Source organism: Protopterus annectens, chromosome 3.part1 (genome assembly GCF_019279795.1).
Source record: "Protopterus annectens isolate FY-2018-M chromosome 3.part1, PAN1.0, whole genome shotgun sequence".
NCBI lineage: Eukaryota > Metazoa > Chordata > Ceratodontiformes > Protopteridae > Protopterus > Protopterus annectens.
Genome location: NC_056732.1, coordinates 1,232,486,384 through 1,232,509,575, shown reverse-complemented (window position 1 = coordinate 1,232,509,575; position 23,192 = coordinate 1,232,486,384). Strand labels below are relative to the sequence as shown.

Genomic DNA, 23,192 nt, shown 5'->3' with positions numbered 1-23,192 from the left:
CTCCTTCCTGGAAGCTGTGAACAAAGCCCGGGACACAGGACACATTGTCTCTACCCTCCTACTAGACCTCTCTAAAGCCTTTGATACTATCTCCCACAATTTATTACTAACTAAACTCTCCAAGCTTAACTTGTCACCCTCTTCTCTGAACTGGTTCACTAGCTACTTATCCAATAGATATCAGGCAGTGAGATGGAAAAAGCCACCTCTTTCATCAACACCCCAACCGGTGTTCCCCAAGGATCTATACTGGGTCCCCTGCTTTTCAATATATTCATAAATGATTTCCATAACTCTATCCCTTCAACTAAAATTATTCAATACGCAGATGATTCAACTATAATCTGCTCTGCTACCTCCATCTCCACACTGATAAAGCTTACTCAAGATGCATTCTCAACCACCGATCAATGGATGAAAACAAATCACCTTGTACTCAATGCCTCCAAAACCAAAGTAATGGTATTCACCCCCTCTAAAGCTACCTTTTTCAATCCAAATAATTTCACTATTACTAGTCACAACAATACACCCTTAGAACTGGTATCTGAGGCCAAATTACTTGGGGTCCAAATTGATAGCTTAAATTCAATTCCCATCTTCAACTAAATATAAAAAAAAAAAACACCAAAAACTCGGCATGCTCTACAGACAGAATTGTTATCTTACACCCTCCACCAAACTCACCCTATCTACCACATTTCCCATCCCATCCCTCCTCTATGGAGCCCCACTTCTAACTAACCTACAATCTTCTCTCAAAACACAACTCTCCTCTTGCTATAACAAAATTGTCAAGTTTGCTACCTCCTATAAGTCCTCCTCACACCACTGTTCAGCTCTCCACAAACTAAAATGGTTAGAACTACCCAATCACCTCACCTACGTCCAACTGACTCTTGCACACAAACTCATCTTCAATCCCTCCCTCTGCCCATCCCTTTCCTCTACCTTCAAAATGCACCTCCCTGATAGAATTCTAAGATCTAACAACCAAAACTTAATTGAACTGTATAAACCAATTCATCCCCATGGAAAAAATCTCTTATCCTACAGTCTTGCTCGTCTCTGGAACTCCTTACCCCCATCCATTCGTACCATCACAAATCACTTCTCATTCAAAAAATCCCTTCACTCACACCTAATTTCCCAGTGGGAATGCTCCTGCTCCCACCCAACATAATCTCCTCATACTGAGAATTGTCACTTCTCCTCCCCTATTCATAAAGAAAATTTTTCTACTTACTCTCCTAAACTCATAGATCTTGCTCTTGCTTGTATTAGCTTTTTCTGAATACTTAAAGGTACCTTAGTGTAAATATACCCTCTGATGGAAAAGGTTCTCTGTTTCTATATTGAAAGGTTCTATGTCAGCTCATATACCTTTCTCTTGATTGTATTAAGCTACTCATCCTGAATGTATAAAAGATATCTCCAGTGTAACCCACCTTAAGTTGTAAAAGCCCCTCAGTTTCTATATTGTAAATTGTTTTCAGTGATACAAGACTGTAATATTTGTATATGTTTGTACACTAGTCTACTGTATTTCCAAGTCCATAGGAATTGTATAATTGAAACTAAATACCTTATTGTAACCTTGCTAATTGTTTTTGGAGCTTTTCTCCCCAGGACTCCATTAAAAACGGGTTATTTTGGCCCAATGGACTATCCTGGTAAACCAACTGCAAATAAAATAAATAAATAAAATAAATGTGCAGATGAAGAATGCTTGTGGCATACTAAAGTCTCATGGAATTATTCTTTATAGGGACAAAAGGATGGCTGACATAAATTCTGGCTAGGAAGGAAGACGTTAATGTGGGGAAACTTAGATGTTACAATTTATTATTATATACAACTTTCAACTGCTCAGAATTTTGCAAAATGCAGATTTTTGCCATGATTTTGGTCTGATCCTTAAAACATGCATGGATTTCTGTCCAATTGCTGATGACTGATGTCACTAAATATTGACAGACATTTGAGTTTCAGATTTCATACCCTTCAGAAAATGCATGCTAAAGTAAAACTTGTTATCATAGCTCTCAACCAGTCAGGGACAAATCTCAACAGAATCAGGGACAAATCCAGAAATAATCAGGGATAATCGGGTACAATCAGGGACACTTTTTATATATTAGTATTATTAACATTGACAAAATAACCGAACATTAGTGATTATATATTATCTAAAGTAAAAGAAGCTTGTAATTCTAATTATTGTCATTATTCATTGTGTTAATTCATCAACTTTTCTCCACAAGTCACCACGTTTAGGTGGGATTAAGAGGGACAGAGTTAAAATTTCATTCAAAATCAGGGACAGTTGCGAGGTATGCCTGTTATTCTATTAATTTTCTAAATTTATATGAAAAATAACTAAAATCTGTCCATGATTTATGGTCTTTGTCCTCCATTATTTTTGGCTTTATCAGAATTCTTGAATCAAGAGATTGGCAGTTATGTTGTTACAGCAGTCCTCCTAAAAGATGATCAACAGCTTTCTAACCTATATATGAACTTCAGACTGACAATTACTCAAACTTATAATTAAGAATGCCTCATTGGGTCCAAACATATCACACTTTACTTTCAATAAGTTTTCTTACAGGTCTGATACTAACTAGTATGTTTTATACAGCATCACTATTGCAATATTTTTTTTGTATTCAAGAAGAGCGTAATAAAGTTACAATCCAACTCTCTTGATCTCTCTCTCTCTCTGTCATTCCCCTATCTTCTTCTGCTAACCCCTACTATATGTTACATATTGTTAAGAAAATGTAATAATTTTCTTTAAAACTGAAGATAAAAAATAAGACTGACACTGTAATGAAATTTGTGATTTTTTTAATTAAATTTTTTTGGTTCTCATTTTTCTCTATTCACTAAGCCCTTATCTCTTTCTGACACTGGCCTATTCATTCCTCCCTTCCACAAGAATCCATAAATACTAGGAGATGGAGGTGAGAAGCAAGGGTCAAGGACATTATACAACTAAATTTAGATGATTTTCTTAGTGCCCCTTGCATCCTCCCCCACTTGCCAGAAAGTGTGTCGAGATGCCCTATATACTGTGTCAATTAGATCAATATGTGTATGTTTTCCAACACCTATAAAATTCAGCTGGACAGCAATGCTCAATTTTGTGAGGTCATTCCCAACCTACAAAACCCTGTCCAAATAGCTGGGGCTGCCCTTCTGGGCTTTCTCAGAATATTCCTGAGGAAATACGTACTGTGTCATCACCTTCACCCTGGCATGGGCAAATCAACCTTAGATTTTCACCACTATTCTACCCTGACAGGATTTCTAGTATCTGTGCTGCTATTAACATTCAGACTTGGGTAAATATGTGCTTTCCTCATTTAATTATGCAATAAAATATGCAAAGGTAGCAGGCAGTGCTCATAACATTTCAATAGTATGGCTAAATCCATTTCAGGATTTCAGTTTTCAGGTAGCAGTCTACCTTTGTGATGGTTAACTTTCTCAATACAGGTGAATACAATACTGTACCCTATACACTGAAAGTCAGAAGAGGAGAAATGTTCCACTTTCCCCCAGATGTGCACAAACCTTAGAGTAGATAATACTAATAAAGTAGGTTGCAGGTGACAAAGCCTTGGGGGGAGACTTCCTTCTTATGTGAAAACAGTTTTCAAAGGATGCTGTGAATTTTTTGTTTTTTCTCCAAATGGAAATTAAAAAACTGCAACAAGGAACAATCTTTTCAAAATTATCAAATAATATAAAGAGAAATTATGTATTAAGCAGGTGTGTAAACTCAAGATTTTTCTTTACTTACAGTTTTAAGCACTGTGATTTTGTACAGTTGCATGGCTTTTTTGACTTAGAATCCCATGTACTAGAAGAAACTCTGCAACAAAAAAGAAAATACAGTAATAACATGGACAAAATGATGTTTTTTGGCAATATCTGCTGGACTATCATACATAATAAGTAAACTTTGTAAAGCAATTACCCCAAGAATTGACTCATAGCATAATGCAATGACAAACTTTTGTACGGTCTTTGCACTTAATCTGCTGATACTGTTCCCTTCTAAAAATATGCTTCATAAGCTGAAATAAAACAGTAATAGGCAATCAAATAAAAACACTGCCCTAGATCATATGAAATTATATTAAGTATATCATGGATTACACTGCTGAGCAAGTAAGTGGCCAGGAGTCAACAAATTTATTATGTGAAACAAGTATTAGTTGGAAAAATGAAGCAGTGGTCCGACTTCAGGAGTCTACTTCCACAGTAAGAATACATGTACAGATTGCAGCAAAGTCATCACACATAAAATTCAATACGTAAAAAATAAGCAGCATATTATAGTGCAGCAGTAATAATGAGTAGTGTGTGTGCAGATGTATAGTTTTTCTGTTAGAGCACTGAAGTTTCACTCTTGTGACTACAATACAGTTCATAGTTATTACCAGTGATTATTGCGTAACTAAAACCTTTTCCATCAATCATTTTCAGGAAGACTACACCCATAATACCGTTTGTTTCTTTTTACTTTTGTTCTCTCTACATAATTGCTTACATCTCCAAAGCAGCTTGACATATTCTAATGACACTGTCTTTGATTGATAATACAACAATTACCTATAAAGCATGACTACATAGTGCTCTTAACTCCAAGTGCAAAGAAGAAGCTGTACGTTGATGTTTACTGAAAAAAAAGACATTTTTATTCCCCAAAATACAGCAGGAATAAACATCACTTTTATACAGAAATAATTATTCTATTTAGGCCTTAATGTACAGCAGTACACATGATTGATAGCTTTTATGTGTTACCCTAAAGAGAACTGATAGTCACAATTTTATTTTAAATTGCTCATTTTGTAAATGTTACAATTTGTCAAAATCTAATGGCCATTCCTCCCTGAATCCCCATATCAACAGAAGTCAATATAGAGTAGTTGTGTACATGCATACATAAAATAATAAGAGATCTTTGAGGATGGATCACTGTAATAGTAAATCATAACACTGAGTTTGAATACTACTTACCATCTTTGGGATTCAATAAACTCTGTGTAGGCTTTACGTGAAGCCTACTCAGAGTTTGTGTTAGAGCAATGAGCAGCAGCGCTAATTGCATATCCATGCTGCTTATCTCTATTACATGAATATAAGCATGGTTTTGTGGCCAGCAACAGTTTTACCAGCCAGAAAACCATGCACAGCAGCATGAGCACAGAAAGAGAATGCATTCAAGTTTGCACGGACAGCTACAATGACTACCAGGGCTAAAAATACTGCAATACCATCAGTAATAAAAAGGTAAAGAAATGTATACTCAGTGCAATGAACAATGAAAAAATATTTGAATAATGAAATAATAGAGGGGAATGGGTTAAACAGGAAGGCAAATATACAAGGAAATGTACACTGGGCAGGGAAAGTGTGCTGATGCAAATAGGCACAGACATGTATGATAGGCATGAATAAAGAAAAAGAGGGTATGGAAAATACGTCAATTGCCTCAAAAAGGATATATAAATGTATGCACACTTCCAGCACAAGTCAGTAGGATAACATTAAGCACATATGTAGACAACACAGTGTGTACTGCTATTTACACCTCCTGTGGAAGTATATTATGATATAAACACACATTATAGTATATATGTGACAGTCACACAAGGTTACATGTCAATGGAGGTGAATGTTTTTGATATAAACATCACTGACATACTCACTAGAGAGGACATTTAGCATGGATGGTATATAAATTAAGGGTATGTACATACTCTGAAGATCTGAAAAATTACTTGCTTGGATATGACTAATGTATCACTATAACTCTCAACCAGTCAGGAGCACACAGCAACAGACTCCTGGACAAATTTAGACAGAAATAGGCAGTCATGGACACTTTGCAACACTATAACCATTAATCTGTGGCACTGACAGAATATGTGAATATAACTTATTATACATGTTCTTCAGGAACAGACATGTACAACTGTAATGATTGACAGTATTTGCTAAGTGGAAATCACCACACCATTCCTCAAAAATGTCCAATTTTTGGAGGGTTTAAGAGGGACAGTGTTAAAAGTAGAGTTGAAATAATGGGCAGTTGATGGGTTTGCATGACACATAAGCTGCCATCACCAGCTGCAAGAATCAAACACATGCCATTGATGTTGTCACTGAGCTGTGTATTTATAGGGTGCAACACACAAGTAAGTATTACACAAGCATCTAGCAGAACATCTTGAAGGGAAGTTTGCACTGTAAAATCCTAATGGATATGATATACATCCCAAAGAATAGTTCTGTAGGGCCTACTAGATATGTTGGAGCTCAATGTGCCAAATGTGATACACTTGACTAAAGCATTCCTTGATGAAGTAGGTATCAAGCATACGAATAAAACATATATAAACACGACACTATTATAAGTGGATTCCATACAGAAAGCTGGGTATTGCATACATCTGACACATGTAATACCAATGGAGATTGTCTGAAGCATCTGCAATTGATGTGTGAATTATGAAGTGATCCATTATAATGAATGGTACAGCAGTATATGACAATAATGGCAATGAATCAACTATGCCCATGTGCATAGAAGGTACAGCAGTGCAAAGTCAAGTGACAATTATTAAAGAAGCTGTCACTGTAATATTGCACACATAAACAATACATGAAGCAACCACTATAAGCACACTTCAAAACTCAAGACATGCGACATACCATCACTGTCTCCCTGACATTGCCAGTCAAAATGTTACAATGCCATGAAATCCTGACATACATCCATATGGGTTCATGCAAACTATCAAGTGGTAATACTGATGTGATGCACTGGTATGTCTGTGATGCAGTACAGTCACACTATAGCTGTATCTAGGCTACAATAGCACTTCATATGTTTATAGGTTCATAGAAGAGTACTAGACTAATGGCCCAAGAGCCCATACAAGCCTAGTCAGATTTAACATCAGTTTAACAATTTTCAATAGCTAGGTGAACAATGTTCACAGAGGTATGAGCCTATGCTATTGTATGTAATACCTACTGCCTCTGTCCATGAGGTACATGGGGACCACCCCAGGAGTAAATTTACAATTACAGATCCACTGATCTATGTTGCGCTTGAAGAGGGTTAGGGAAGGTAATTGCTTTATGTGAATGGAAATCTTGTTCCAGAGAAGGGGTAGTTTCTCAGAGATGTAGCTATCTCTCCAACATGATTTATTTATGCCAAAGACTAGGTTAAGATCCTTGGAATAAGTGAACCTCTTGCAGTTTGATTTACGAACATGTAACATTTCCATCAGGGCCAGACTGGACACTGCCCTTTAGGCCAGACACAGATCGCCTTTTAGTAGTCTGTAGGAGACAGAATACAACGATAGGGCTTTCAATCTTTCCATGTAGGACTTGTTGTTTATAATCTATATCTTTCTGGAGAAAACTCTGGGTTCATTCCAGCTGTTGCAGATGTCTGGTGAGTTACATGTCAAAGGGTGCACTGTACTCAGTTACTGGTGTGATGAAGGCCAAGTATAATGGAATTATAACGTCCTTTAATATGGATGTCATGCCCTAATTTATGAGTTTTGCCACATAGAAGGACTTTTGCACCACTGTGGACACAAGGTGCTTGAAGTTCAGATTAGTATCAACCTGAGTAATCAGATAATGTACCAGTATGTCTGCTCTTGTGAGGGTGCTGTCTATATTGCAATAAGGTGTGGTATTTGCTGTCTAAAAGGGAATAATTATGATTTTTTTACATTTAGTTTCTCTCCATGGCACTAGCAACAACCATTAGCATCTGTTAATCTTTCCTGCAGTATATCAGTATCATTCATAGATTCAGTGAATACATCCAATTTCCAGTCATCTGCATATGTGGTCAGACAAAGACTGTCTACATTTGCAGTGACTTCTAAGAAATAAATACTGAACAGGAAAGGGCTTAGTACAGAACTCTGTGGTACGCCCCTTGTGACTGACCTCTTGCTAGAGGTGAATTCAGCTACATTGACAGTATGTGTCCTGTTGATGAGCCATCTGACTATCCACCTAGTGACATAAGGGCTTATGGACAATTGAGAGAGTTTCTCTAAAATACCAGAGTGGGGAATTATGTCAAATACCTTGCCAGGTCATGTTAGGTGACTTGCACAGTCTTTCTCTTATCCATGGCCTTGGTGACCTTCCCAAAGAAATCAACCAGATTTAAGAGACATGATCTACCCTTAAAGAATCCAAACTGGGTTAGTTCCAGAGTTGAGAGATAACCTATGCCCTTGTTAATAAGGGCGATGATTATTTTCATGGCCTTATTGATGAGGCTATTCAGGCTTATGTTTCTATAATTCCCCGGATATGTTGATGGTCCCACCTTGTGTAGAGCTGTTGCTGTCCACCATTCTATCAAAACATAGCCTGTCTAGAAGCTGTGATAAGGTAGGGATCCAAGCAGGTCTGCTAGATCAGGTTTGAAGTTATTTTAAAGGCAATGGGATGTTGTCAGGGCCCACTGATGCCATGTTTTTAGCCTTACAGAGGGCAGAGATGACCTGCCTTCTTGAGATAATAGGCTGAGGAATGGTGGCAGGTGTAAATCAATGTATGTGTATGTACCTTTAAGCAGCTATCTAATAGCTTGCACAAGTGTATAAATACTGAGCACGTGAGACTGACTGCCATTTTGTAGTAAGCTGTTGAGATGTAAGCATGCATGTCTGTAAGGTCTGTCTGTTAATCAGTTTATTTATATTTTGTAATGCTGCTATCTATCCTGATGTGTTTCTATGTATTTAAAGTAGCTAAACGAAATACCAGGCAGGCTTGTCATCTATGTTAGAGAGGGACAAGCGACATGGTATCAGAAGAGGCTGGCTAAAACAACCTGTTTCCAGAAAGAGTTCCAGTTTCTTCAATTTGAGTCCGAGAGGCATCTGGTTGGTAATGGAGAAATACCGAGGAGTGAATCATCTCTACTGCACATATAATTTGCAAACCAGGTCAGAAACAAATTTCATATGTTAGAACTTGCTCAAACTATTTCTTAATCACAAAATATGAAACAAGGCATACAGAATGCTCTAAATTATATTTGAATAAACGAATATGTCTGATATTGATAAAATATTCAAATTACTACCAAAAATGTTTGAAATAAAGTCCGAATTGCATAAGATAAAAAATAAGGGGAAACAACCACATTTTCATTAAGCACATACTTTTCATATTAATTAAAGATATCCAAGTTATCAGAAGTATATGAAGTGTTCACATGTTTATACAGTATTACAGTAAGGTTATATCACAAAATCCAGCCATTTCAGAGCATATTTCGCAAAGTGAAGTATTTTTTTTTTCAAAACAGGTTTATTGTTTTAACATATAAGAGAAATATCATAACAATTTTATACAAGTAATTAAAAATAGGTATTATTATAATATTCAACAAAACAACTAAAGTATTTACAAAGACATCCACTACAATCAGATCAATTAATTAAACTAAAATACCGTGCTATTGAAATTAGAATTTTTTTAACAAATTTTGTAAATTATCCCATACAATATAATATGATGTTTTTCTAGTTGTTTTCATTCTAATTGTGCTTATTTCCATATGGCACATTATATTCATAACATTTTTAAATTCATTGAACGAAGGAGGTGTATCTGAAATCCAATTTCTAGTTATTATTTTCCTGGCCACTGCTAGGATAGACCATAACAAGGGAAGCTTAATCTTTTTAACACATTGAGGTACAGGTGTGTTGAATAATATAAGAGACTTAGAAATAATGAAATTATCTGTAAAAAGAGCCTGCACAAATTCATTAATTGACTTCCAGTATTCTTTCAACTTCATCCAGTCATAAAACATATGAGCCCAGTCAGCATTAATTTCTACATTACATCTCTTACATAGATTATCTTTATTATTTATTTTATTCATCATCAAAGCTGTATAAAAGCATCTATGTAAAAATTTCCATGTATAAAGTCTCCAGACAATGGAAGATGTAGTTCTATAAGCAGATTCCAATATATATTGTTTATCTTGTTGAGTTGGTGGGTCCCCATTAATAGAGGTGAAATAATTCCAGTATGAATCTACACTGTAAAAAGTTTCTTGTCTGATAATTTTATGTATATATGAAAGTTTACCTTTATCAGAAACTTTATGCTGTAAATTTAATATCAAGTAATCAATCAGTTTTGGAATAGATTCTTTAACTGTTATAAACATTAGATCTATTCTATCAATGAGATGTTGTCTAAAGATCTGAACCTCTAACCAGCAAGTTTCTCTTAGATCAAATTCTTGTTTTAAGAAATCTAGATTTTTAACTTTATTATCAGATATCAGCTGATACCAGTACTTTAGATCATTATCTATAGCTAAATGAGCTCCTTCAGAAGTAGATGACATAAGCATACCCTGAGTATACATTATAGGAATACAATAAAATTCCATTCCCTATACTTAGGGTGCATGAATATAAAGTTACGATAACTAATAATAATATTTAATGGGTAACAAACCATATGTTTAGGTGTAATAGGTGAAGTACAAAATTCCTTTAGCAACCACAACATGGAGTTATTTACAATCATATTTTTATGTGTTAAGGAGATTTTCATGAAGTGCATACTAATTAGCTCCCAATAATATTTCCATTTTGCGATATATGACTGATCTATTAATAAAGTAATAACTTTTATAATAGAAGAGATAATATATAAATTAAAGTCTGGAAAAGAAATACCCCTTGAGACCAGCTATTAGTATGTTTCTTTAATGCAATCCTAGGTCTATTAGGTGCCCATAAGAAATTTAACATTAGTGTATTCAGTTTCTTGATAATTATTTTTGTAGGTGAAAGTATTATTGATTGTATTAAGTATAAAATCTTGGGGAATATTATCATTTTAATAATTGTAAGTCTCTCCTCCATAGTAATAAACATATTATTCCAGGTATTAAAAAGATTTTGTATATTAAGAAAACAGGTATTATAGTTATTATATATAATAGATTTAATATCTTTAGATAGTATTAAACCTAAATAAGTTATCTGACCTGAATTGGGTACATATTTAGTAAAATCACTAATGAGAATATTTTTTCGTATATATAGGTAGTATTTTAGTTTTTCTTCATTGAATATTAAACCAGAAATACTTTTAAAATTCATCATTTTATCAAATAAAGACTGCATAGAAGAATTAGATCCTGCTGATGTAATTAGACCATCATCTGCAAAAAGTTGAATTTTTGATGTTGTATTTTCATCTATTTCAAAACCCTCTATGTCAGTACTGTTTCTAATCAAATTAGCCCAAGGCTCCATTACTAAAGTGAATAATAGTGGAGAAAGTGGACATCCTTGCTTTGTACCTTTAAGAATGGGTATTTTTGTGAAACATATGTTCCTACCTTAATATAAGCCAGCGTTCCTTTGTATAAATGCTCAATTAAATTTACAAATGCATCAGAGAAGTTTGTGCATTTCAGTAAGGTAAACAGATAGTCCCAACTTACTGAATCAAATGCTGAACCTATATCAAGACTAATAAGTGTTAAATCTTTCTTTTCCTATTTGCAAAATCAATTAATGTTAAAGTTCTTCTTATATTATCAAAAGTATTTCTATTTACAATGAAGCCCGTCTGATCTATATCTATAATGCCGGGATGATTGTCTTCAATCTATCAGCAAAAATACTCATAAACATTTTATAATCAACATTAAGTAATGAGATGGGTCGATATGAAGAACATCTAGTTGGATTTTTATTAGGTTTTAAAACTGGTGAAATAAATGTATATTGCCAAGATGGGGGGGTTATTAACTCAGTTTGGGCCAAAATAAAAACCTTATGTATTAATTAATATGTAGTTTTAGAAAGGATTTTATATATCTCTGGTATAATACCATCATTACCTGGTGCTTTGTTTGATTTAAGCTTATTTATTTGTGTAATAACTTCTGTATGTGAAATACTCTTGTCCAATAGTTTAATCTGTTGTTTATTAAGCTTTTAATTCATGTTTGTGGTTATAAACTCCTTTATTTTATCTTTAGGTTCCATGTTAATGTTGTTATGGTTAATCTTGTGAAAGTGATTTCTAAATTCATCCAGTATTTCTGGTATACTAGAAACATTCTTCTTTTTCCTTAGAGAAAAGATTTCTTTGATATGGTTTTGTTTATTCAATCTTTTTGTTTTATTTTTAAGTCTATGCAAGTATTTGGGGCTTATTGAATAAGACAAAAACTTGTATTTCTCTAAAGTTATTTTAACTTTATGAGTTAAAATTTCTTTGTATTTCTCATTTAGTTTGTTTATTTCTTCAATAACTTTCTTGTCCATAATATTTTCTTTATTATTATGTTTATAAGAGTCTAATTTACTTTGAATATCTAACAATTCCTTATCCCAAGATTTCCTTTTATTATTATACCATCTGATACTTTGTCCATATAGATATGATTTTAAGGCATCCCAAACATAGACAATGGAGACTTCAGGAGTATTATTTATGTCTAGAAAATGTTGGACTTCTGAAAGTATATATTCTTTATAGTCTTTTAGCTGAGTTAAATATGCTGGTATCCTTTTGATCTGAACATTATGAGTATTTTTTATCATGAATTCAAAAACAATTGAGTTATGATCAGATATAGGACATGAAATGATTTTGGAATTAATTAAATCTGTTACCATCTGGTTAGAAATAAAGACCCTATCTATTTTTGAATAAGTTTTGTATCTGTTAGAAAAAAAGGTGTATGGTAATGATTTTGAATCTATCTGATTATTAATATCATTCAAATGATAAGAATTAGCAAAATCATTTAAATGTTTTGCATTAGATGTAATTCTTCTTTTCCTTATAGTGGTAGTATCACTTTCATGTAGTATACAATTAAAATCACCAGCTAAAATAATATCCCCTATAGAGAATGATATGATCTTATCAATATGATGTTTCACTGTATTAATACCAATTCCAGGTATCCAATATACATTAATTAAAGTGTAAGTCTTCCCATTAATTTGTATTGTAACCATACAAAACATTCCTTTGTCATCCTGAAAAGACTTAATGGTTTTAGGAATGGGCATACTTTTATTTCATAAAATAGCCACTCCTCTTTTTCTGAGTGTGCTCTGAACTAACCAATACTGTATACTTATTAGTGGCTAGTTTATCAATATCTTTTTTCAAGAGATGGGTTTCTTGCAGGAAGACTAGATTGGCCTTGTGTAAATTAATGTATCTTATTAGGCTTGCCCTTTTACATGGATTATTCAATCCATTAATGTTTAAAGAAATTCCTTTTAAAGATGTCATTTGGCATTTTTAAAACTCATGAATCTTATGATCAAAATAACAAATAACAAGATAAATAATGTTACATCTCCTCTTTTAGGTGTACCTTTAAATATAGCTGTATTTATTAAATCTCTTATGGGATTTTGTATAGGATTCAATTTTGTTTGTAGTGACAATGAGTGTACAAAATATATTGTGGATGTCAAAACTATATACATATAACAATGAACAAGTGAAAATAATGTAAGGATTAAACCTTGCATCCAGCCTGGAGTTGAAAACTCCAACTTAGAGTAGTATTTACTACTCAAGTTAACCCCCTACCCTAAGCAGCAGTACCTCAGCTACCACCTTATCAATTTAATACTAGTTATATTTAACTGAGGTTAACAGTTTTCAATTCAATTATCTATCAAGACAAAACTACACATTTGGTAAAACAGCAACATATAAACTAAAATAAACTTTTTTTTTTTTTTTAAAAAAACTGTTCATACTACTATATAGAGCTATGTAATATATAACACTTGTATTCAAATAGCATTCAAATAATCTTGATGTTAGAAATCAAGAGGAGAGAAAATTAGGTTCTAACATTCATTTAAATCAAAAACTTTGGCTAATATGATTCAGACATTACATATATTAAGATGCATCTATTTTCTGTCATGTGAATACTATTAACAGCTTCCAAAAAAAAAATCTTGAATTGTTTGTATATGAGCATTTACTTAAACTCATTATTGTCAATAGAGTAAAATATTGTATTCATAAAATTATTATAAATCATATTGCATAGTTATGCAAATTCTCAGAAACACTTGCATTATTAAAAAAAAAAAGCCATCACACACATACACACAGACACACACACACATACATACACACACACACACACACACACACACACACACACACATATATATATATATATATATATCTGATCTCACTGAGTTATGTCCTTGTTGAGCACTATCCTACTTGCTGTCCCTAGAATAAATCTGTCTGCTTTATAGAAAATAATGCACAGCAAACACATTTTAGTAACCAGATTTTACAATCATGCTAACCTACTGCTTTAAAATATATCACATGACATTTCTTCCAGAATAGAATTATAAAATTGTTTATGCTTGTCAATCAGATGAATTAAATGAATTATAATAAAGTATATGTTTGGAACAGAAGTTTTAACACAGATTATTATGCTGCTGTTAAGTAGATTTTCAAAAACATTTAAATAAATGTTTCATTTTCTATGCCTTCTAAAATAAGACATTTACTTACTACAAGAAACTACATCATTTAAACAAATTATAACTGACATTTTATGAATAGAGTATTTTTCCTGAATCTGTGGTGTGTCAGTATGATAACTAGGTCAGAGGTTATACTAACTGCTTTCAGTTTCTCTGTGAGAATTCTGTGAGTTGAAGCTTTTGAAGTAGTTCATGGACACTGTGCATGAGACAGCCCACATCTCAGATTGTCTCCCTTAACATTTTGGCGGGAAACTTATTAAAACTTGTGGCAAACATTCATTTTGTCAATAGAGTAAAATATTGTATTCATAGAAATTATTATAAATCATATTGGATAGTTATGCAGATTCTCAGAAACACTTGCATTATTATAAAAAAAAAAAAAGCCATCACACTTACACACACACATACACATACATACACACACACACACACACACACACACACACACACACACATATATATATATATATATCTGATCTCACTGAGTTGTGTCCTTTTTGAGCACTATCCTACTTGCTGTCCCTAGAATAAATCTGTCTGCTTTATACAAAATAATGCACAGCAAACACATTTTAGTAACCAGATTTTACAATCATGCTAACCTACTGCTTTAAAATATATCACATGACATTTCTTCCAGAATAGAGTTATAAGATTATTTATGCTTGTCAATCAGATGAATTAAATGAGTTATAGTAAAGTATATGTTTGGAACACAAATTTCTAACACAGATTATTATGCTGCTGTTAAGTAGATTTTCAAAAACATTTAAATAAATGTTTCATTTTCTATGCCTTCTAAAATAAGACATTTACTTACTACAAGAAACTACATCATTTAGACTCATTATAACTGGCATATTTTATGAACAGAGTATTTTTCCTGAATCTGTGGTGTGTCAGTGTGATAACTATGTCAAAGGTTATACTAACTGCTTTCAGTTTCTCTGTGAGAATTCTGTGAGTTGAAGCTTTTGAAGTAGTTCATGGACACTGTGCATGAGATAGCCCACATCTCAGATTGTCTCTCTTAACATTTTGGCGGGAAACTTATTAAAAACTAGTGACAAACATTCATTTAGTAGTGTAAATGCATGTAAACATGACAAAACCTTCACAATGTACTCCACAGACCATTACAGCCTCTTACTTCTTTCCAGAAAGAGAAACAAATTGAATCACAGCTTGCCATTAAATCTTCAGATATTTTGACTGGTTATGAAACAAAACATTATAACTGACATATTTTATGATTAGAGTATTTTCCTGAATCTGTGGTGTGTCAGTGTGATAACTATGTCAAAGGTTATACTAACTGCTTTCAGTTTCTCTGTGAGAATTCTGTGAGCTGAAGCTTCTGAAGTAACTCATGAACACTGTGCATGAGACAGCCCACATCTCAGATTGTCTCTCCTAACATTTTGGCGGGAAACTTATTAAAAACTAGTGACAACCATTCATTTAGCAGTGTAAATGCATCTAAACATGACAAAACCTTCACAATGTATTCCACAGATCATTACAGCCTCTATGTAAGTGAAATTAAGCCCAAAATTACCAACAAGCAATAAAACTCAACATTCTTCTCCCAACTCAATTTTCATACAAATCCTATTATTCACTGTGCCCACACAATCAAAAGCATTTCTATATATTAATAAAGAAAAGAAAAGAGAGTAGAAAATAAAAGGGAGTGAGGCAGAAATAAAAAAATGTAAGAGAAAGCTGTAAGAAGTATATACAATGGAATGTTACTTACTGTTTATATTAATAGAGTTAAAAATAAAACATATTATTTACTCTTATTTAGTTCTGATTATTATTAGTTAAAGCATAACAGATTATTTACAAACAGGCATAAGCAGTATAATCAAGAAAGTATAATTAGAAATAGCATTTGAAGAACTTATAAAAACTTTTACAAGGAATAAATATGTTATTATTCTATTAATGATATTTTCATTACTGTTCTCTCTCTGCCCTCCCCCACCCTTTACCCACTACATAATCTAAATAGAATGTCATTGTTTAAACAAAGAAAATAATAAAAGGAGAAGGAAAAAAGGTAAAGATAAAAAAATGTATCAAATTACTAACCTTACTTCTTTTCAGAAAGAGAAACAAATTGAATCACAGCTTGCCATTAAATCTTCAGGTATTTTGACTGGTTATGAAACAAAACATTTCTTTGCACATAGAGAATAACTTTGATTAAATCTTTTCCAAAATATTTGTGGCTTTCTGGAAATGCAGGAACTATATTCAAAAAAGATTAATAATGAACTAAAATGATGAGAGAGAAAAAACATATAACAAATCATTTGTTTTTTAGTCTCTTCTTCTTCTCTGAAGTCTTCCACGAAGCTTCAGTTGCCAATCTCTTTAATGAAGAACTAGCCCATTCCATTTCTTCTATTTTATCCAAAATCCTTTTTCTTTGACAAACAGTAAAGCAGTGTCTAAATCATCGAAAACCTTAGGACCATCAGGAAGGAAGATTTTAAGCTTGGCTGGAAACAGAAGGTATGTTTTAAACGGTGCTTTTTAAGCTCCCTTATTAGTGGCAGAAAAACTTTTCTTTTAGCTATTACCATGGAAGAATAGTCATTGTCAAAATGCACAGTTGTCTCATTAATCTTAACAGGAGCTTTAGCCCAAGCAGATTTAAGAACCATCTCTTTATCAAAAGATGATAGAAATCTAACTATAACTGATCTAGGATATTTTTGTTAGAGTTAGTATTAGCTATAGATCTATGTGCTCTTTCGATACCAAAAGAGAATGCTTCTGGTAAGTCTAAAGTTTTAGGGAGCCAAGTTGTTAAAAAAGAATTAATATTGTTACCTTCAATATTTTCTGGCAGTCCAAAAATCCTAATGTTATTGTGCCTAGATCTATTTTCCAGGTCATCCAGCTTTGTTTGTAAATATGTATTTTGTTTCAGCAGAAACTCAATGTTGATTTCCTCTTCTTGGATTCTATTTTCCATGTCATTCACAGCTTCTTCTATGCCTGTCATCTGGTTCTTCTGTTGTTGCAGGTCTGTATGTAACAGGTCTATTTGTTTTGTAGTTTTTTCTATGAAGGTGTCTATTTTAGTATCCATTTTATCCATTTTATCAGTAAGTTGCTGGATTATAATTATCAGAGACTGAAGTTCTTTCTTGATACTGGAGTCTTGAGAATTTGTCTTACTGGAACTCATTTCAGACTGATAAACTGACAGGAAAATTTCCACAGTGATTTCTGACAGGAATATTGTTAAGATTTCCTTTCTTTTTTAGATATAGTTCAAGAACTATATAAAACAAGCGTATTTAGAAAGAAAATTACTTCAAAAATTAATTTTTTAAGTAATTAATTCCTGTCAGTGTAATGAAATTGGTGGAGCTGAAGAAATCTGCTGCTATCCTGTGTTCATCCTTGGCCACGCCCCCCAAAGTGAAGTATTTTGAAGAGTTTATTGTGCATTTGAATGTTATTACAAGCTCACGGAACAGCTTACTCATACATAATTACAAGGGACATATTTTTAGTGTGTTTGTGCATACTTTGTGGGCATGACAGACGGATTTCGAAAACCCAGTACACTTCTGCTTTACAATAATATTGCAGAGAAATGAAGTGTTTGAGCAAGAGTACAACATTTTCATACAGGCTGCATTTTCTGATAAAGATGACTGTATAAAGGAATTTATTCAACTTAATTTAATAATGGGTCAGACACCATTGAAAGGGAACATTCATTTGTGTATGTACCTGCTATCGTTGCAGGAGAGGAGGAAAACTGTCATGTTGTTGTACCGGCTGCATCAAAGGAGGACTCTTGAGTGCTTAAAAAGTACATTTAGAGAAATGTGTAACCCCCAGACAAATGTAAAGATGGAAAGGCACTTATTTTATACCAAGGATCAAAAGGCTGGTGAAACTTACAGTTTTGAGAAATAAGGCTAAAACATGCAGATTTGATGATTTAAGGGATGAGTTAATAAAGGACAGACATGTGTGGTATTAAAGATGATGCTGTGAAAAAAAAGTTTGCTTCATGACAGTGATTTAACTTTGAATAAGGCCACTGAGATTTGTCAGATATACAAGTTCATAGAAAAGCACACAAATATGCCTACAGACAAGAATAGCTCTAAAAGGCACAGTGACAAAGTTCATGCTGATAGTATGCAGCAAGTGGTTACAAGAAACTGGTCCAAGCACATGGCAGCAATTGTAGCCCCTGCAGCACTCACTGGTAAACCCCACAGCTTTCCAGCAGGTTCCAGAGTTCACACAGTCTCAGTGAAGCATAAGAGTAAGTCAGCAAACTCAAAGCATGGGCCCCAACCTAGCTTCATTGCCAACTGTCGTAATTGTGGTTGAAATTGTGAATCTAAAAAAGAAAAATGTTTAGCTTTTGGTCAGCAATGCCTCAAATGCAATAAGTGGAATGATTTGAAGGCATTTTGTAAATCAAAAGGCACATATTCTTTTATTAAAAGAAAACATTTCAAGAAACGAGTTGATGAATTAGAAAGCTGTGACCCTACTTTTTATGTTGATGGTGTGTCAATGCTTCAAAAAACAGTCAATGCAGTAGATTTAGGGGCAAAGAATGAGGTATTTTGCACTGTTTGGATAAATGAAAAACCCACAGAGCTCAAAGCTGACACAAGTTCCAAGTGTAATGTTATGAACGAAGCATTTATTAGAGTGTGACATGGTGAAAGGCTTGATTTGGCAAGTTGTGCAAAGCTTGTTGCTTATGGTGGTGAAGAAATTCAGACTGAAGGCTCAGTAGTCCTTTCATGTTACCCTGCTGGGAGAAGCTACAACTTGTTATTTTATGTGGCCAAGAGACACATCCAGTCATTATTATTGCTCAGAAACAGTTTGAAAAGGGGACTGCTTTCATTTAATAAGGAAGTCCATCATGTTAGCTAACAAGACCATTCCTTTAATTTCACCCAGTAGATTTTTTCTATTTATGCTGATCTTTTTGAAAACAAACTAGGGAAGCTTCCAGTTGTGTATTCCATGAAGTTAGACCCAGATGTCAGTCCAGTTATCAGGCCAGCCCATAAAGTTCCAATAGCTATGCAGGACAGAGTCAAACCTGAGTTAGATAAAATTGAGCAATAAAGGTGTGATATGTCCATTTGGTTCATCTACTCCAAATGAATGGGTATTTTCATTGGTGGTAGGTCATAAGAAAAGCTCAGATGATATCAGAATAAAAAGAAAAAAAAAAGCAGGATAACTACGACTGTTGACACAATTTTAATAAAGTACACCATAAAAAAGATAAAAGACAAGCGCTTTCGCTAGTGCTTCCTCAGGTCTTAATACAAACCACAGTAAAAGGCTCATGCTTAAATACATAAATCAATTCAACACCAAAGCAATTAAATATAATTAGCTTCTTAAAGAGGTATATACAAATATTTTCACTTTAACCTGCGTGCTTTTAGAGCAGGTTTTAAACTGACAGTGCAATTAATTCCTGGTAGCATGTGTGCCTGCAATCATACAATCCATCGCAATTCAATTTGCTCTAAATTATTGTTCATGTCACCCCCTCTACTGTTAACATGTACCAATTGTAATACTTTAAAATTAAAATGATGGCCTGGATGCACCATTATGTGTTTTAATAAAGCATTGTTTTCACTCTGCTTACGTATCTCATATAGATGCTTACTAATCCATTTTTTTAGTTTTTGTGTGGTTTTTCCTACATAACAGCAAGAACAGGAAACACAAGTAGCCAAGTAAATCAAATGAGTGCTACTACAGTCTGCATGAAACCTCAGCTGAAACCTAAAGGGAGTATTAGCGCATATAATCTCTTGTACATTTATGACATGACAAAAACTACACTTCCTGCATGGATATGTACCTGGAATCTTAATGATTTGACAAGATTTCTTATTATCCTGACATAACAGTCTTTTTAAGTTAATATTATTCTTATACACAAAATGTGGGGTTGCACCCACTATCTTGACTGTACCATGGGCTATAGTTAACAGAGACCAATGCTTCTGAATAATATTCCTTACAGCTTTGTTACTACTAGTAAAACTAATTACAAAGGAGTGTGGGTATACTCTATTAGGACAACCATTTCTGTTAGTATTATTACCATTTAAAACATTAGATAAAACAAAATTAGAAATGTTATGTTGCTGCCCCTGTATTACATGTTTCTTGTACCATCTCTCAACAAAATGTTGTTCCATTCATTCCATCTCATTGACAAGTGTATGACTACCTTCACATACCCTTTTTTAACCCTTAAGAACTGACTTTTTACAATATTAGGAAAAACATGCCTAGGGTGCATACTATCAGAACATAGAAGTCCATTACGCCAACAGGGTTTCCTATATAGAGTAGTAGTTATTAAGCCCTCTTCGTCCCTTTGAAGGCTCACATCCAAAAAATCAATACATTGTTGTGAGCTAGTGATGGTAAATCTCAAAACGTCAGTATTAGATTCCATCACAACAATAAATCTGGTTGAAGAATTTTCATGTCCATCCCAAAGCATAAAAACATCATCGACAAAATGTCAATATAGTTTGACCCTATAGCCATCAGGATGCTGAAACAAATATTTAGGTTCCCAAAAATGCATAATTAAATTCGAATAAGAATCTGCGCATGGGGTGCCAATAGTGACACCCCATTTTTGCAAATACATTTGCTGTTCAAACATTACTACATTTTTCAAAATGAAATCTAAAAATGTACATATTATATCTATGTCCAAAGCACCCCATTTGCCTACATTAAGTAAAACCTCCCTAATGGCTTCAACACCATACTCATTGGGTATACAGGTGAACAAATTCTTAACATCCATGGTCACCATTAAAAAATTCTTAGTATCATGAACAAATGCTTTTAAATCACATAAAAATGTGTAGTGTCTCTCAATATGTTAACAATATTAGGTACAACTTCCTTCAATTTATTCTCAACATAAATGGAGTGGGGCTCTGTTATCCATGACAGGATGAGTAATATTCAAAAAATCATATAAACATTCTGTTATATATCTTCCTGCTAATAAATCATACAAATAATCATTTATGTTACTACTTATAGGTTCAATAGCATGCCTATCAATCAGTAAATATGTATTAGTATCACTGAGAAGATCCTTCATTGCTGTTACATAATCCTTCATGTTTAATAAAACAACCGCCCTTCCCTTGTCAGCTGGCTTTATATAAATATTAACATTGTGACACAGACCTTCAAGTGCTTCCCTTTCAGCTGATGCTAAATTATAAAAATCATGGTTGGAATATAAAACACTAAGGGTTTGACATAATTCTTTAACACAGACTTTAACAAAATACTCTACATGTGTAGGCATGGGTGGCACATAAGTACTGGGTTTACTATGTTTAGGAGCATTATTATGCATTCCTATGTCTTGAAACAACAGTTTGCATAACAAAATTCGAGCAGACAGTCTCAAGTCCATACAAATGTCACTTAACTTAGCCGCCGCTGCTGGAATGAATGAAAGTCCTCTGTTTAATACGCTCAGTTCTATAGGATTCAATATACAGTCAGAGAGATTTACCACAAGTGTTTTCATCTCAGAGTTCTCCCGTTGTTCGTATGTCCTCGGTCACCCGAGAACTTCCGTTTCTGTCTCCCTCGACTTATAGAGCTGAACCCCTTCTGTTGAATAGGAAGTGGTAAAAAAATGCTCCATGGTAGTGGGGTTCATTATTTTCGGTTTGGCTCCAACCTGAGTGTATGTCACCGCTTGCTGGTTAGGAGGTGGAGTCATAGTCATGTTATCATAGTTTGTAGATGACGCTGGAATGTGCTTGACCATATCGTTACACATCATATTGGAACCAATAGTAGGCTCTACGATAGAGTTGCTCATAGCAACCACTATGGATTGTATTGCATCAACATTCTCTGTTGCATTACTGTTGTTTTCTACCTGAGTTTTACTGTCAAACTTGGGCCACACAAACAAGTTCCCCATCCGAACATCATTATAATCACACTGTAGCTTTTTCTGCTTAGTCTGTTGTAGTTTTGTCTCATAATACAAAATATTAGAGCACATATTGGCAATCTGAGCTTGGTACATGGGTTCCTTGTAGAGCAAGGTAAGTTCTGAATACATACATTCAGTCTTGATATAAAGTTCTTCTTCTATAAGCTTAAAATAGTCCAACATTAACTGGACATATTTAAAGCCAACATCAAGGTTTAGCTGTTGCCATTGACGTAATATATCTGGATATGCTTCTCCACATGTTGGCATGCATAACACTCTCATACCCCTAGGTATGATATGAAAATGAAGGCACGCTTCTAGATGCTGGCATTGCCAAACAAACCATTTTAATTTATACAAGTCATCTTCCAGGGTTCTCATAGATTTGGTAAATGTTTTTAATTCACCAGCATTAGTCGTTGATGTGGTGGTAGTAAAGTTCTCAAAAGTAAGCATTAAGAATGGATTTTCTTGTCTCTGGAAGACCTCATTATGTTTTTTCTTCAGCATTTCTTCATTGTTTAGCACAGCATCTTTCACAG

General features: G+C 33.8%; 1 protein-coding gene across 1 annotated transcript in view; it reads right to left on the bottom strand.

The window, feature by feature from the left end:
• Positions 1-23,192, bottom strand: part of LOC122797764 (protein lin-54 homolog) — an 881,007-nt gene that overhangs the window by 757,010 nt on the left and 100,805 nt on the right. Inside the window, exon 4 of the mRNA XM_044066286.1 lies at positions 3,809-3,880. Coding sequence (XP_043922221.1) covers positions 3,809-3,880 — 72 coding nt within the window. The remainder of the gene's footprint in view (positions 1-3,808; positions 3,881-23,192) is intronic.